This window comes from Stegodyphus dumicola, chromosome 12 (genome assembly GCF_044657685.1).
Source record: "Stegodyphus dumicola isolate Sdum_Otavi_A_Nest chromosome 12, ASM4465768v1".
In the NCBI taxonomy this organism is placed as follows: domain Eukaryota; kingdom Metazoa; phylum Arthropoda; class Arachnida; order Araneae; family Eresidae; genus Stegodyphus; species Stegodyphus dumicola.
In genome coordinates, this window is record NC_140779.1 from 97,666,329 (window position 1) to 97,680,959 (window position 14,631).

The window sequence follows — 14,631 nt, forward strand, 5'->3', positions numbered from 1 at the left end:
GTAAATATATGTTTTTATCAGACTTAAAATATAATTCATTTTGTATTAAGTTTTACTGATGAAATATACAAAACTGTGTACTATATTTAAGCAAGTTTATTTAGAAAGAAAAAGTTTATATTATCAGCAGGTAAAAGATTTTTTGTTGGGATAAATCTTTTTGGTCAAGCATGAGGGTTGATTCTTGAGTTGCTTACTTACATTTGCATCAACAGATAGCAATAAATATTTTGTTTCTTATTATCAAGCTGCTATCTTTTGTAAAACTCGTGAATGTCATCTGTGCTGCAGTTTTATTTTTTGGGTGATCTCAATCTCACTCAGCAGCGGCTGAAACATGTGTGCAAGCAAAATGTTCAGAATACATAGGGACAATTATATAAATAATAGGCTAATCCTTGCACTTACATTAGAATTAAGAAAGATTTCCTTCTTTAATATTTGATATTAGGTAATAATAATAATTTTTCTCTTGTATGATGTGCAATCAAATTTAAAAGTTTTAACACTTATTTTCAAATTTTATTTTTATGAAATAAAACTTTTGTGAGTTTACACATCAAACAGTTATGTAATATGCAATAGCGTTTCATGATATAATTTTGTAATCTTTAAAAAGAACCTGGTTTGGTCCTTTCCTTGTGTACTGTGTAAATGATTTGCTACTGCATGTAAGTACTTCTAGGAGAAGGAGTTTATTCAAAGGCGAATCGGGATCAGTTAGTAATGCAGGATCGAAAATACAGTCATAATACAACAAAGGAAATTGTTGGGAAACTGATAAAACATCCTCACAGGAAATGCATCATTCAATAATTTCCTGCAGAAGTAGGATGGAAAGTTTCACAAATGTAAAATTAACAGATATGCATCTAGCATATGAAGCTACTGATTGTTATGGGGACGAACTATCATGCACCTGTACGAGAAGTGTATTCTGAACTACCAGATATTTGCATGATTATGAGAATGGGTTCCTTGCAGAGATGTGCCATGAATTGGGGATGAATGGCATGGAGCTGTGTAATCAAAAAGCTGGTGCTTTGTCTTGCAAAAGACACTCCACATGCAAGCACACAAACAGTTGCTACTCCCTTTGGTCTTCTACAAACTATTGTCTGGAGTATCCTGAACTTGAACCAATTTCATCCATATCATGAGCAGCATATATAGCTACCTCAGCCAAATGACTACACAAAGAAAATTGTTTTTTCTCAAGGGTATCTGCAGAAGAGTTTGGCTTGGTGGGGAAGTTTTCGTCTTATTCACAGTTGGGGCATAATTCACCAAAGAATGTTGCTACAATTCACATAATTTCTTGTATGGCCAGTTTGGAATTCTCATCTTTTACGAACAAGTGTAGCACAACACCAGTTGACTGTCAATGTTTAGTCCAACAGTGTTAAAGAAACACACTCCTTAAATAACCCTTTATTTTTCAGTTTCCATGAAAAAGTTATCTGTTATTTTACTACATGCTTTTAATTAGTCAAACAAAACACAAAGAATTCTGCGAATATTTTTCTAAAAATTTTGTATTTTTTAATATTTTTCTGACACAAAATAAATGGTAAATAATTACCGCAAGTGAACTTGGTGTATTTTTTTTTTAATGAAGGAACACCAAAAATAATTTGAAAATAATTGAATTTTATTAATTATAAACTGAATATTTATCTGTATAGGATGTGAAATGTGAAAGGGATTACTGAAAAAGAAATAAAATGTGAAAACTACAGAAAAGTTTTGGTTCAAATTAGAAAAATGTGGTAGACCTTCAAACATGGCATTACGCATAAAGTTGCATTATAAGCTGACCAAAATTAATGTGTTTACAAATGTACTTAAGAGGCATGGCATAAAACTCACATATTCTCATAACAAAACTTTGTGAAAGTCAGCAGCATAGCCACAAAACACACTGCAAGTTTATTCAGAATAAATAAAGTTCTGTCCACGAACCCGAAGAAGTCCATCATGAACTATGAATTAACTCATCATAATTATTTTTGATGATTGAGTAAACCCTTAATAACTAGGCGAGTGATTAATAGGCCTATTTCTCTTATCTGCATATTTAGACAGAAAGTGCTATAAGATTTTTTGGGGGTCTTTTCTGAACTGTGGAATAACCGACAGTTCCGGCAGTTGCTGCACCACAATATGTGGTTCTGATATGAGAAGGCCCAGTCTATTTCTGCCATGATGTTGAAAAACACCTAAATGTGAATATTTGGATAACAATAGATCAGACATGATGGTTGCATTCATTGAACTCCATAATCATTGGGCATGGTTACCATAGAATAATTTTTTAATGGGGGTCACGTGAAAGATCTGGTCTACAATACCTGGACAGTAAAAAGAATTTTCTTGCACACATTTAAGACACTGCTCTGGCTGCCCAGAATTTTTCTACTCATCCATGATTTCATACGGTGCAGATATTGGTAGTTGGCTTGTGTTGCATTGGTAGTTGAAAGTTCAGACATCTTCCATGACCTCTCTTAATATTACAATTGTTACATTGCTTTATTTGTGTGCTGCTGTTTTATTTTCTATGGTCTCTGCACGGGCTTTGCATTTTTTTCATGGTCTTTCATTTGCACTTGATCTCAACTCTCCATTGTTACTTGATCCCATTTTATCTTCGAATAACTACCCCTCTCAGAAGTTTGTACACGTGGTAGGGAAGAGTTTTGCTTAAATAATCTTTCAGGATTAGTTCTAGTACATACATTTCAGGATTAGTTTTAGTACATATTTTGTTAAATTTATGGTCTTTGCCTTTAAGATAATACAGATAAATAGCAAATGTGTAAAATAAAGTAACAATTCCACTTTTAACTTATTCTTTAAAATAATTAATTTGTTGTGTATAATAAACAATCAGAAGTGCTAGATTTTATTCTGACAGAACTCGTATTGATAACTTTCACAGTAAAAGCATTCAAGTCTCTTAACCTCTTGCCGTACAATGTCCTGTAAGAAATGTGATACGACGGTGGGTCAAAGGTAAATACAACGTGGGAGAGACACAGTTCATTGTTTGGGCTACAGTTGACAAATACTTAATTTTCCTGTCACATTCAGATGTGCAGATATATTTCCTTTATTTAGATAGCCTTGAAGATGTCTTCAAAAAGAATATTAAGCTTTGATGAAGCCAGTGAAAGTTTGGCTAACATCGTAAACGATTGTTTGATGGATATTTCAAATAGTAACAGTAGTGATAATTTATTTCCTGCATGAAAACATTGTAAGCAAATGATCAATGAAGATGATATTGATGAAAAAGAACACAATAATGATCAATCAGAGCTATCGATTTGCAAAGAAAAACTAATGAACCAAAAATCTACATAGAGATTCCAAGAATAAAAATGGCAACCTTTAAATCATTTAGGTGGAAAAAAAAAAAAGAATTATACATTTGAAATATAATATTTGACAAAAAGTGTTGTCAAGGAGAGGAATTAATACACAAACCACATAATAAGCAATTTAAATAAAAGATGAAAAATTGATGAGACTTGGTTCTTGTAAACTGTGAAGAAATGAAAATACATTTTGCACTATATATAATAATGGCTGAAGTTAAGAAATCAGCAGTTCAAATGAATTTGTCAAAAAGGACAGAGAAACTTCAATAACGATGCCATTCAACAGATTTTTTCAAGTAACAATATAGATAAAGTAATGTAAAATAAAACTTTTGATAAATTTTAGATCAAGATAATAAATATTTTTTGTTTAATGATCAAATATTAGTAATTTTTGTCAAATAGCTTTCACTTGTAGTTTTCAAATGGTCAAAGTACATTTAAAAACTAACCAATTAATAATATTCCCTTACATGATAAAGAAACTTCTTAGTGTGTTATAGCTCAGAAATGAACACAAAGATGTAATATTAACAGTAAAACTGTCCATTTGATTACTTTAGGCGAGATAGCAGTCAATTCTTTGACTATTTAGCAATATAACTAGCAGTTTAGTAATATAGCTTTAACATTTGGCAGTTCTCTTAATATAGCCAGTTACCATAAATCTTTCAGAAAAGTGTGCAGTACTTTCACATAACTGACAATGGAGTTGTTTCCACTTTAAATGAACCATGAAATCGCTTCATATGGCTGACCTTATACATGTGTGTGGCACATGCTCTTGCAATTCAAATCATAAGGCAAGGGGTTATTACAGGGTGGTCATAGAAAAACTTTTCCAATATGTGAATGCCAGGTAGCCTATCTGCTCAATCAATCGAAATGAAATGTCGGATATTGTTATTTGAGGATATGCGCTTGAGATTGTGATAAATTTAAAAAACAACAGAGGTCTCACGATTACAGTACAAATATCTTTAAATTTTCTAATGGGAAAACCCACTCTTTTTCCTAAGCAAATTAATCACCATATTGAACAATCATAAACGACATTGGAACATCTGACGAAAACTGCCAACGTAAAACATTTGCAAAGAGCATTGTCAGGGTTTGTAGCGGTCCTTACAAGTGCTTATAAGTCCTTATATTTGAAAATAAAATATAAAGGCCCTTATAGGTGCTTACTTTTTCTTTAAAGCCCTTATTTTTTTGCTTTTAGTGCTTTTTTTTAATCCTTTTTTTAATGAACGCGCATTTTTCCCCCTTACCAAAGCCGAAACTAAATAAACAACTTTTCTTCCTTATATGCAACATCAGATGGTGAATCATACTCCCGGAAATTCCTTTCCCCCTCTTCATTAATGTAACCTATGGTACGCGAGAGAGTACAGACAGGTGCACATCGTTCTATTGATCAAAGAAGTGCGAAAACGGTAGAAAATTCCGGTACATTCGGTATTCTTTTCCTCCCACCCAAATACTACACGTGTTTGAATTTCTATCAAGATTTTAATAATTTGCATTCTCGTTCTGCATGGTCAGTTCATATTCGTGTTTATTATGAGCATATGTATGAATATTTATAATAATATAGTTGCAGTAACTGCAGAAGTATAGGTAAACTTCCAAAAATGGGTGTGTTTTTACACAGATTAGCTTTCTAATGAATAATATTCGGAATGGCTTAAATAAAAGGAAAGTAATCGAATAGTCAAAATAATTTCCTTCCCCCCCTCCAATACATTATACAGTATGGAAGATGAGGGTTCTCTCCTTTCTCCGCAAAATCTCGAATATTGAAACCGTTGCAGTTCGCAGCAAAGCAAGCAACGAACTTTTTTTTGGCCACTTTCCAACCTGGATTGAATAGGACTGAAAGTTCTGCGGTCTGCCAACCCAAGCGAAGAATAATTCTATTCCAGAAATTTAATGCAGTCTATTCAAAATTAGAATGAAAAACACCCTAGATTGGTAAATCTCTTTATTAATCAATATGAGTATGGCAGGGATATTGTGTGGAGCACGACGTGTCTTGCTCAACGATAAATGTGCCACATGACTGCATGACTGTGAAAAACCAAATGAAGCAAAGGCGCGTTTTCCTTTATTTAAATATTTATTCTCTGAATACTGGCAGCTGTTGATTCCGATTGCGTAATATCACATGCGGAAGAATAAAGGTGTACATATTGCGCAATAACGTTTGCGATATTTTGCAGAGATAAAAGATTTTTACTGTGCTTTCAGTTCCATTGGGCTATTTTTTATATGATACACATATCGAAATATCAAAAGCATTATTTAGCTGAAAAATCTAAAGAGCGGCTAAAATTTCCCCCACTCCTCTTTTTCCAGTTACTATCTGGAATATTCGGCATTTTCCGAGTATGCGGGTTAGTTAAGCTTTTACTCTTAAAGGATGACAAGCATTTTTCCGTCTTCTGATTTTAGAAATGTGCCGCTTTTTTACTTAAATTACTTTGCTTGGAATATATGTTAAGGGAAAATTGTTATGCAATGAAAATTTAGAAAATGTTCAGAATTTTGATTTAAGTTAAATTATTTAAATATTAGTATGAGTGGAAAAATAAATTGTATTTATTATTAGGTGCCAAACGAATACAATTAATGTGGCTTATTATTATTTATTTTCTATATTTTAAACTGAAATTTCATCATTAAATCTTGCAATATAGTTTAGTTCTGCATAGTTTTTTTTCTCTCTCATTTTAAACTAATTCTGTAAATTGAACTGTCATTTAAAATTTAAAAAAAAAAAAAAAGTTAATTGTTTTCCATGGTTGAGGTAATGCTCATTCTCTTAATAAATATTGCATTGCTCACATTTTAAATTACGAGTCTAATTTTTCTTTTAAGGTTATGCTGTTGTGTTTAATGTAATTAGACAGATGCTTATTTTTTCTTTAAAATTTGCTTGAAAAGTGTTTATAAGTGCTTATTTTTTTAACTAAAATGTGGCTATGAACCCTGATTGTGAAGGACTAACAACAACACTTGAGAGGAAAGGGGGAAAATCTTTTGGAGGATTACAAGTTTTCAATATGCCCACCTTCGCAGACGATAACACATTGCATGCATGAAATTGTTGACGACAATGACAAATATAACATTGCAAGAGAAATGTGTATAATTTCACATTTTATGGCATCTTTCAATTTTGACAAATCTCATGGATTTGATGTATACACCTTAGATTTCAGATGACTCCAGAAGCAGAAATCTGTCATAGTGGGATCATGGTGGCCATGAAACTGCAAAGTTATGGGAAATGACTTATCTCTGCTGCAGCACTTGTCGAACATGTGTGGAGGAGCACAATCTTGTTTCTGCACACATTGACAACATTCTGCTACTGCTTCTGGAATTACATATTTCTGCAACACTGTTATATGAGCATGTCTTCATACCTGTAGAAGTGACATCTTCGAAGAAGTATGGACTGAGGACAAATCTGCTTGCGATTCTGCACCACAGTCATTTTTAGCTTCATGTAAAAGTACTGTCACCACATCATGAGGATTTTTGTTAGCCTAATGAACACCGATTTTTGGAGTTTATGTTCTCAATTCAGGACAAATGCACCTTATCAGTGTATAATATCTGCTGCAGCTACCTGCTGTCTTCATTATATCTGATGAGGAATTATGACGGTCTCTTTGCAAATGTTTTATGCCAGCAACTTTCGTCCTGTGTACATCTTTCCATTGCCATTTATGTTTTTTTTCACAATGATCAATTTACACATGAAAAAAGTAGGTGTTACCATTAGAAAATTTTGAAATTTTTAACTGCAACTGCAGTTGTGACAATCTTAAGTGCATACCTTCAAATAACAACATTTGCAATTTCATTTTGATTAGTTCAGTGGCTATGTCACTAAGGGTTTATATAGAGGGGAAGTTCTTTTTATGACCATGCTGTATATCTTATTCATATGCAACCAGCTGCCGAATGGCTGAAGTTGTAAAATACCAATGGTTGAACACAATGGTGACATGAAGTTATGTTCTTTCCTGGGTATAAAACATCTTTACTCCTAGATAAGTCTTCACATACTCTACCATAATTAACTGATAAGCATTGATTTGAAATTATTTCCCAATAAAAATATTCAATTATTTTAACTAAGATAAATTTAGGTAAAGGGCATCTGGAAGATATTAACTAATGAAAAGTGAGAAAAGGTAATTCATAATGAGAAATCAAAATTATGCAATTATTTACTTAAATCAGCAAAGCATTAATATTTTCTGAATCCTTGTTATTTAAGATTTATTCAAGTTCTGCAAATTTTCAAAAATTTTTATAGGTTCCATCAAAAGTTGATGCATTTATGTGCTATGGACCACTAGTACCAGATGGCTATGCATGCTGTTATAATCCACGACCATCTTCAATAAACTTTGGGCTCTCTGCATGTAACAGTAGCCCTGAGACACACTCAAGCAAATTTATGAATCACTTAACTGAAAGCTTAACTGAAATGCATGATGTTATTATCCAGTCACAGAAAGCAAAATTATAAATTAAAACCTTTCATTTTTTATTGAAGTTGATTCATTTCTTGAAATTTCTTATATTACATGTTGTTATATATATATATACTTGTTTCTTTACATTAAAATTGAATGTTTGTAAATTCTTAAGTAAAATTGTTGTTAATCTTTAGAAATGTCTTTCATTTTATGAGTTCAAAATGCTAATAATTCATATTTAAATACAATTTGAAGGTTATTTTAAAGTTCACATATTCAGTATGCATACTTGCCAACCTATGACACTCAAAAATCAGGAGATTTTTCACAATATTAAAAAGACTTTTTAAATGATAAAAATAGTTTTTAATAATGAATTAACTTTAAATGGTAACTAATTCTTAAATGCAAGCAACACAAAAATACCTTACACATACAAAACATTTTTATTACTTGCATCGTTTAAGAAAGAAAAAAAAAAAAAAAAACACTTTAATCAGTTTTCGTACAAATGTTATAAACAGTGGCAGATTTTGCTTTCTTTAAGAAACTTCATAATTTTGTTTACAGCAATTGCCACGTATTTCTGCTTTTGCTAATAAAGTTTTTCTAATGTGTCATCACTAATATTAGATCTAAATTTAGTCCTCGTTTACAACAACACTGAGAATCTTCTCAAACTCTGCATTACTATGAGTAACTGACAAGATGGCCAACACAATTCTAGACAGTTCACTATATTTTAAAATTCCATTAGCACCTTTCAGTTTTCCAATTAAACTCCACTGAGTGTTAATCCTAGCTGATTTTATAACTTCATCCAAGTTTTCTAATTGTAAACTGCTGTTATGCAGCTGTTGGAACTGTTTCAATTTTCCCTTCCTTATAGAACTCCTTTCAAGATAATAATAAATATCAACAATATGTTCATCTACATTTATTGGTAAAGAAGCTGCCCCTTTTTCAGCTGCTAAATTTAAGAGGCGACAGGTGTACCTCATAATCTGCAAATCTGAATTTTCCTTTTTTAAGATGCCTGCAACACCAGTCTTCCAAGCCTACCAATACTGATGCATTATCAGCACCAAGTGCTAAGCAATTATCCAGAGGGCCTGCATTTTCTTTTAAAGTTTTAATAATTAACTGTGCTATATTAAAGTCTGTCAAATGTCCTTCTAAAGTGGGAACAGAAAGTAAACTGCACTCAGTTTCTGAAGACTCTGGATTAAAAAAAGAAACAACAATTGGACACAGTTTTGAATCGGTATTATTGCTTCCATCCTTAGAGAGGCAGAACAGAGCTGTTTTAATGCAATCAATAACTGAAGATTTATTTTTCAAACCCATTTCTTTAACAATTGCACCTGTTTTGATTCTTGCACTTGAGTATTTCTTAGCGATTTCACTATCGGGACACATTTTTCTAAATAAAGCTGCAGCGTGATCCGATGCATTCAGTGGCAGGTTGTGCTCCAGTATAAAGGAAGAGAACAGACATTCTGCATTAATAACTTTTTGGTCCTTTGTTTCCGAAGAAAAATTTAATTTTTCGTTTTTTTAAAAACAACTCATGTTATCCTTGTGTTTTTGTGTATGCACATGTTTGAGAACATCCGCCTTTCCACCATGCAAAATCAAAAAATCGCAACGACAGGTGGTATACATCGCAACTTTATTGCATTTCCTTGACGAAATAATGGAAGAAAAGTCAACTGTGCATGATTTTTGAAACGTACACGAGTATTTCACCTTTCTCGCAAACATAACAAAAGATGATAATTTCTAAAACTATTTCCCTAAGGTACGTATACTCGCACAACTCAGGACAGAATGAACGAAATAACTAAAGAACATCCAAATAACAACTTGCTTCGTCCTCATTGGCTAATATATGCCAGCTGGCACGCAGTGGAGCTCGATGCCTATTGGAGAACTGGAGAACGTTTCTGGATATGTATAATGCTCTCACTCACAAAGCAGAAGTTATCTGATTTGCAAGGTTTTTTTTTTTTTAGATATAATGTAGAGAAAATTCAATTGCTTTCACACGTCCAAAAGCTTTTTTTTTTTTTTTTTTTTTTTTTTTTGTTTGTTTGTTTGTTTGTTTGTTCATATAACAAAGTATTAAGCCAAGTTGCATAAAAATCATGAGAAATTTTAAGAATAAGAAAATGTCGGGAGAAATATATTGTAAATCGGGTTGGCGGGAGAGCAGTCAAAAATCGGGAAAGTTGGCAACTCTGAGTATGTATTCTCTATGTTTCTTTCCTTCAAAATGAGTGCTAATTATACTAGCATTTGAAGCTCCTACACATTTTTAATGAAATAAGTCCTACATATAACAGAAAAGTAAAGCAAACACATCAAATTATTTTACTGTAGAATAACTCAGCTAAATTTATAGTTTAAACATTAAAATTCTAAATATTTAGTTATGCAGGTTATTTTGTGATACAGGAAAATTGCATTATGAAACACACACAGCCTACACCTTATATTGTGTATATGCTACACATGTGAAATTAAATTTGGTTTAGTTTCTGTTTAGACAGCATACAAACACAGAAAATGCAACTGTTCATAAACAAAGACAAGATGGCATATAAACATAAGCAGAGAAGATGCCATATAAACATACTTCTTAGAATTGCATTACCAATGGAGATAACCAAATCAACAGAAATATGAAGAAGCCCAGTGTGAAATTTTTCGTGGTGAGAAGGAAGAATACAAAAGGTCTATACCAGCTGATGGAAGTGAGAAGAGATTGAAACCACATCGAATTAGTGGCAACCCAAGTGAAGCAGAAATACACAGTAGCAGATCTAGACAGTGACAATGCTATGCTCCACAATCTTGAAAAGAAAAAAAAGGAACCACATATATATACACCTTGAGATCTGAACTTTCTAAATGTTCCAAAAGCAGATATGCAAGATAAAAGACAATGGAATTGTTACCAATTTCACTTGTCTAACAGTGGTCAGCAGAAGCCCATGACATTCATCATGGCAAGGAGTCAAATGTGCCTAACAAGAGCCTTTAGCACCGTATAGGTGACAGACCAACTTTAGCTCAGACATTGGAATCTTCCTACTCTAATGTATACTAATCTAAATATGTCAGACTCACATAATGAATGCTGACTGGAAAAGACTCACATAATAACTGGAAAAGATTGCATTTGAATCGATGTACCGACTATACACAGTAGTTTCACATTACTTGGAAAATCAAATATTATTAATACCATAAATTTAACAGATTAAGGCCTAAAATTGCTATGATATTCAATCTAATGATTTGATTTTGGAAGTGTGCAATCCTTGAATGTCACACTTGTTAAATGGGTCTTATGATGTTTAGATACATCATGTGAAGTTTATGGTACATTAAAAAAATTTCTTTGCAATAAAATATGTTTGCCCATTTATATATTTCGAATTGTTTCTCTGCAGTATAGTTTCTCAACCATTTGGGATCATCACTTCCCTTTTTGACTTTATTTAGTACCTCTTACATTTACAAATGTGATATACTGGGATGTCATATAAATGCGATCCATGGCTACCGTTTTGAATATGCACTGACCTCTGTGCAGTGCACTTACATTTCATCAAACTAGAATTTTAGTTCATCATTCAGTACACAAATAGATTATTAATCATTACAAATTTCTCGAAATGTTTATAGTACTAACAAAGAATGCACAACTGGCATGTATTAAAAGAATACATTACTTGTATGTATTAAATATCGGTGGTTCTTGTATACATATTTGTATACCTATTTTTAGAATTATAGATTGATAATTTGTAACTTGTCTTTCCTTGGAATAAAAAATTACTATACAACTTGGATCAATATGTATGAACAATTGGCTGATCTAAAACTTTAGTTGGAGATGCATGACTGCAATATTTGTAAAGTCAAGTGAATCACTAAATATATACGTTTAAAAAATATTTAGTAACCAAATTTTACAAGAATATTGCATAAAGCACAGTTAAAAATTAGATATAATGCATTGCATATTTTCAGTATTAAGCGATGAATTTTAATGTCTGGGAGTACTTTTGAGTTTCCCAATCACATATGTATCTATGTTTTGCTTTGAAAACAAACTAATTCCAATAAAAAATGAATTTATTTGAAAATACAGTTAATAGCAATTTGTTAACTAATCAATCTAGAGGGCATCTCTTTACAAATTCAGCTAATATTTCAGACACACTGAAAGAAAAATACAATCTCTTCATCTTAATAATGAACAATTAACTTTTAAGACATCATAATGAACGTTTTATAATAATTAATGCATATTTTGAAGAATGATGCTGTATGAAGCAAACTGGGGGGAAGACATAGATAGCATATTTAAAAATATGTTTACTCTTATGCATAGAAAACAAGTTGTTCAAATTTGACATGAGTGACAACACTTAAATTTTAGGCTCAAATATATGCAGTTTAAGCATTTATTGCTCCCATTTTATAAAATGTAACGTTATAAATATAAATGCAATGAGTTTATTAAATTGTATCAACAATATACAGTTAACAATGAGCGACAGGCCTCTAAAAACCTCAGGTATTAAACATGACCAGATATACAACCAAGAATCACAGATAAAATTAAATGAAATCTGAAACCTAAAGCAGCATATTAAAGTGAAAATTAAAGGTACAAGATTTATAATAATATAAAAAAATTAAGTGATATTTCAAACATTAAAAAATACAGAATAACATTTGAGCTAAAATGGTTATTGAGATTTCATGGACACAAGCTTTCGCTGTCTTGTTCTGAAAGAGAAAAAAAAAAGTTTTAAAATATTATATACATAAATCACCTTTTCCCCTAATAAAAATATTATAAAGAACTACAGGTTAATTTTTAAAACAAATTAGTAATCTTAACTACAATTCTCAAAACAATGATAAATCAGCTACATTTCACATAACTAACATAATCATGAATAAAGTTCATATGGCCATATAAGTGGCACTTTTTTGCTGCAATGCAGCTAATGAAAATTCAGGTAACTTAACATTTTGTCCCACCTGCCATAATGTGCTAATACCTCAGCTACCAAGATATGTGACCCAAAATCACAACTTGGCAGAAATTCTCATAAATATATTCCTTTCTTATATCATACGTGAAGGATATATTAAAATTTTAGGGCATGAAAAATTATGCTATGTGAAATTATAAAGCATTTTTACCGATTTTTAATAATCGAATGACAGATTTAAATTTTGCAATTAGGTTTCAGTTACATGATACAGTTTTGCAATCATAAAAAGATTTCTAATTCATATATTTTATTAAAAGAGATAGAATTATTAAAAATCAAAGAAAATTATTTTCTTTAAAAATTAAATCCTCTGGAGTTTAAAATATTTGTCAATTAAATCATCTAAAGTGGTATAGGTGCAAGTTTTATTGAAGATGTTTTAATATTAGATATAAGTAGATATTAAGAAATTGTCTGTAAGCTGTCACACTCCTGAACATGGTAGAATGATTTATTTTCTTTCCAATATATGATAATGAGCACTATGCAAGAACTTTTTATCTTACATATGTCAGTTTTTAGTTGAAGTTTTGTATTATACAATTTTTTAACAATAATAATGCTGTTTTTTAAATATCTTAAAATTAAATGTCTTAATAAAGTTTATGTAGTAATTAATACATACATTTATTTTCCTTTACATGACCAGTTACGTAAATTCAAACATCTTAATTTGTATTCAGGGTTCTTTTTTAATTCTTTCAGCAGTGATTGGCTCAATTCTTATTTATACAAGATTTTAAAAAGCTTTGAGCATATTCCTTCAATATGCATAAGTCATGTATATTTAACTAAATAATCAATTTCAGAACTGAAATCAAGTTACGATAAAACAAACTGCTATTTTTGATTTATAAGTAAAATAATAATTTCTTTCCATGAGTGCGATCATCAAATCATGGTAAAAAATTTAACAATTAACTCTCTTACAGGCATATTTTCCTATAGACCTCCTCTTCCGTTTCCTATTTATTGAATTTTCAAATAAAAATATGCAAAAAGTCTTATTACAAATATACAAGATTTAACAGATGGCTCTATATTTAAATACATTAAATAATTAATTCATTTTAGCATAAGCATATAACTAACAGTTAATGATATATATTCCATGTTAATTTCTTAGTGGAGTTAAAGGAACATGTATTAAAATAAAAATACAAAAATTTAAGAAAAAAGTGTTCACCTGGATTCAGTTCGATGGGACGTATATTCAAACCACATAACATTTGGAATGAGTGTTGTGTCTCGTAACATCAGGAACTCGCTAATGGGCCTAAAGTATAAACAGAATGTATCTTTACTAGTCATTCTAACAACACTGCAGTCAAATCTCAATATTTCATTAAAAAAATTTTCATTTATTTTATATGCTGTTCATAAATATTACAGTCAAAAGTCGTTAATCTGGACTCGTCGGGACTTCAGCGATTCCGGATTATCGATTTTTCCGGATTACAGATCATCAGTTTAAATCTCGTAAGATGGCATGCAGAAATTATAAAATTAAAAATATGAAACCTTAATTTATGAAATAAAGAGCAAGTATGATCTAAAGGGTATCAAAATTTAAAAAAAAAAGCTTAATATTTATTTGTTTACTTTATTAAACATTTCTTTCAATGTAAGTTGTTTTAAGTTGCTTCGTTTTATGTGATAATACTTTCT

The 14,631-nt window shown here is 31.1% G+C and overlaps 2 protein-coding genes across 5 annotated transcripts in view; one reads left to right on the top strand and one right to left on the bottom strand.

The window, feature by feature from the left end:
* LOC118196395 (carnitine O-acetyltransferase-like) overlaps positions 1–8,079 on the top strand; it is a 68,800-nt gene extending 60,721 nt beyond the window's left edge. For all 3 annotated transcript variants that reach the window (XM_035367844.2, XM_035367843.2, XM_085806709.1), the window contains one exon: positions 7,717–8,079. In XM_035367844.2, the coding sequence (XP_035223735.1) occupies positions 7,717–7,932 (216 nt within the window). In that variant the 3' untranslated portion in view covers positions 7,933–8,079. The remainder of the gene's footprint in view (positions 1–7,716) is intronic.
* A 3,931-nt stretch (positions 8,080–12,010) lies between these two features.
* The window catches only part of LOC118196396 (dolichyldiphosphatase 1-like), a 30,580-nt gene continuing 27,959 nt past the window's right edge, over positions 12,011–14,631 (bottom strand). For both annotated transcript variants that reach the window (XM_035367846.2, XM_035367845.2), the window contains 2 exons: positions 14,150–14,239; positions 12,011–12,688 (listed from right to left, as the gene is read on the bottom strand). In XM_035367846.2, coding sequence (XP_035223737.1) covers positions 12,649–12,688; positions 14,150–14,239 — 130 coding nt within the window. In that variant the 3' untranslated portion in view covers positions 12,011–12,648. The remainder of the gene's footprint in view (positions 12,689–14,149; positions 14,240–14,631) is intronic.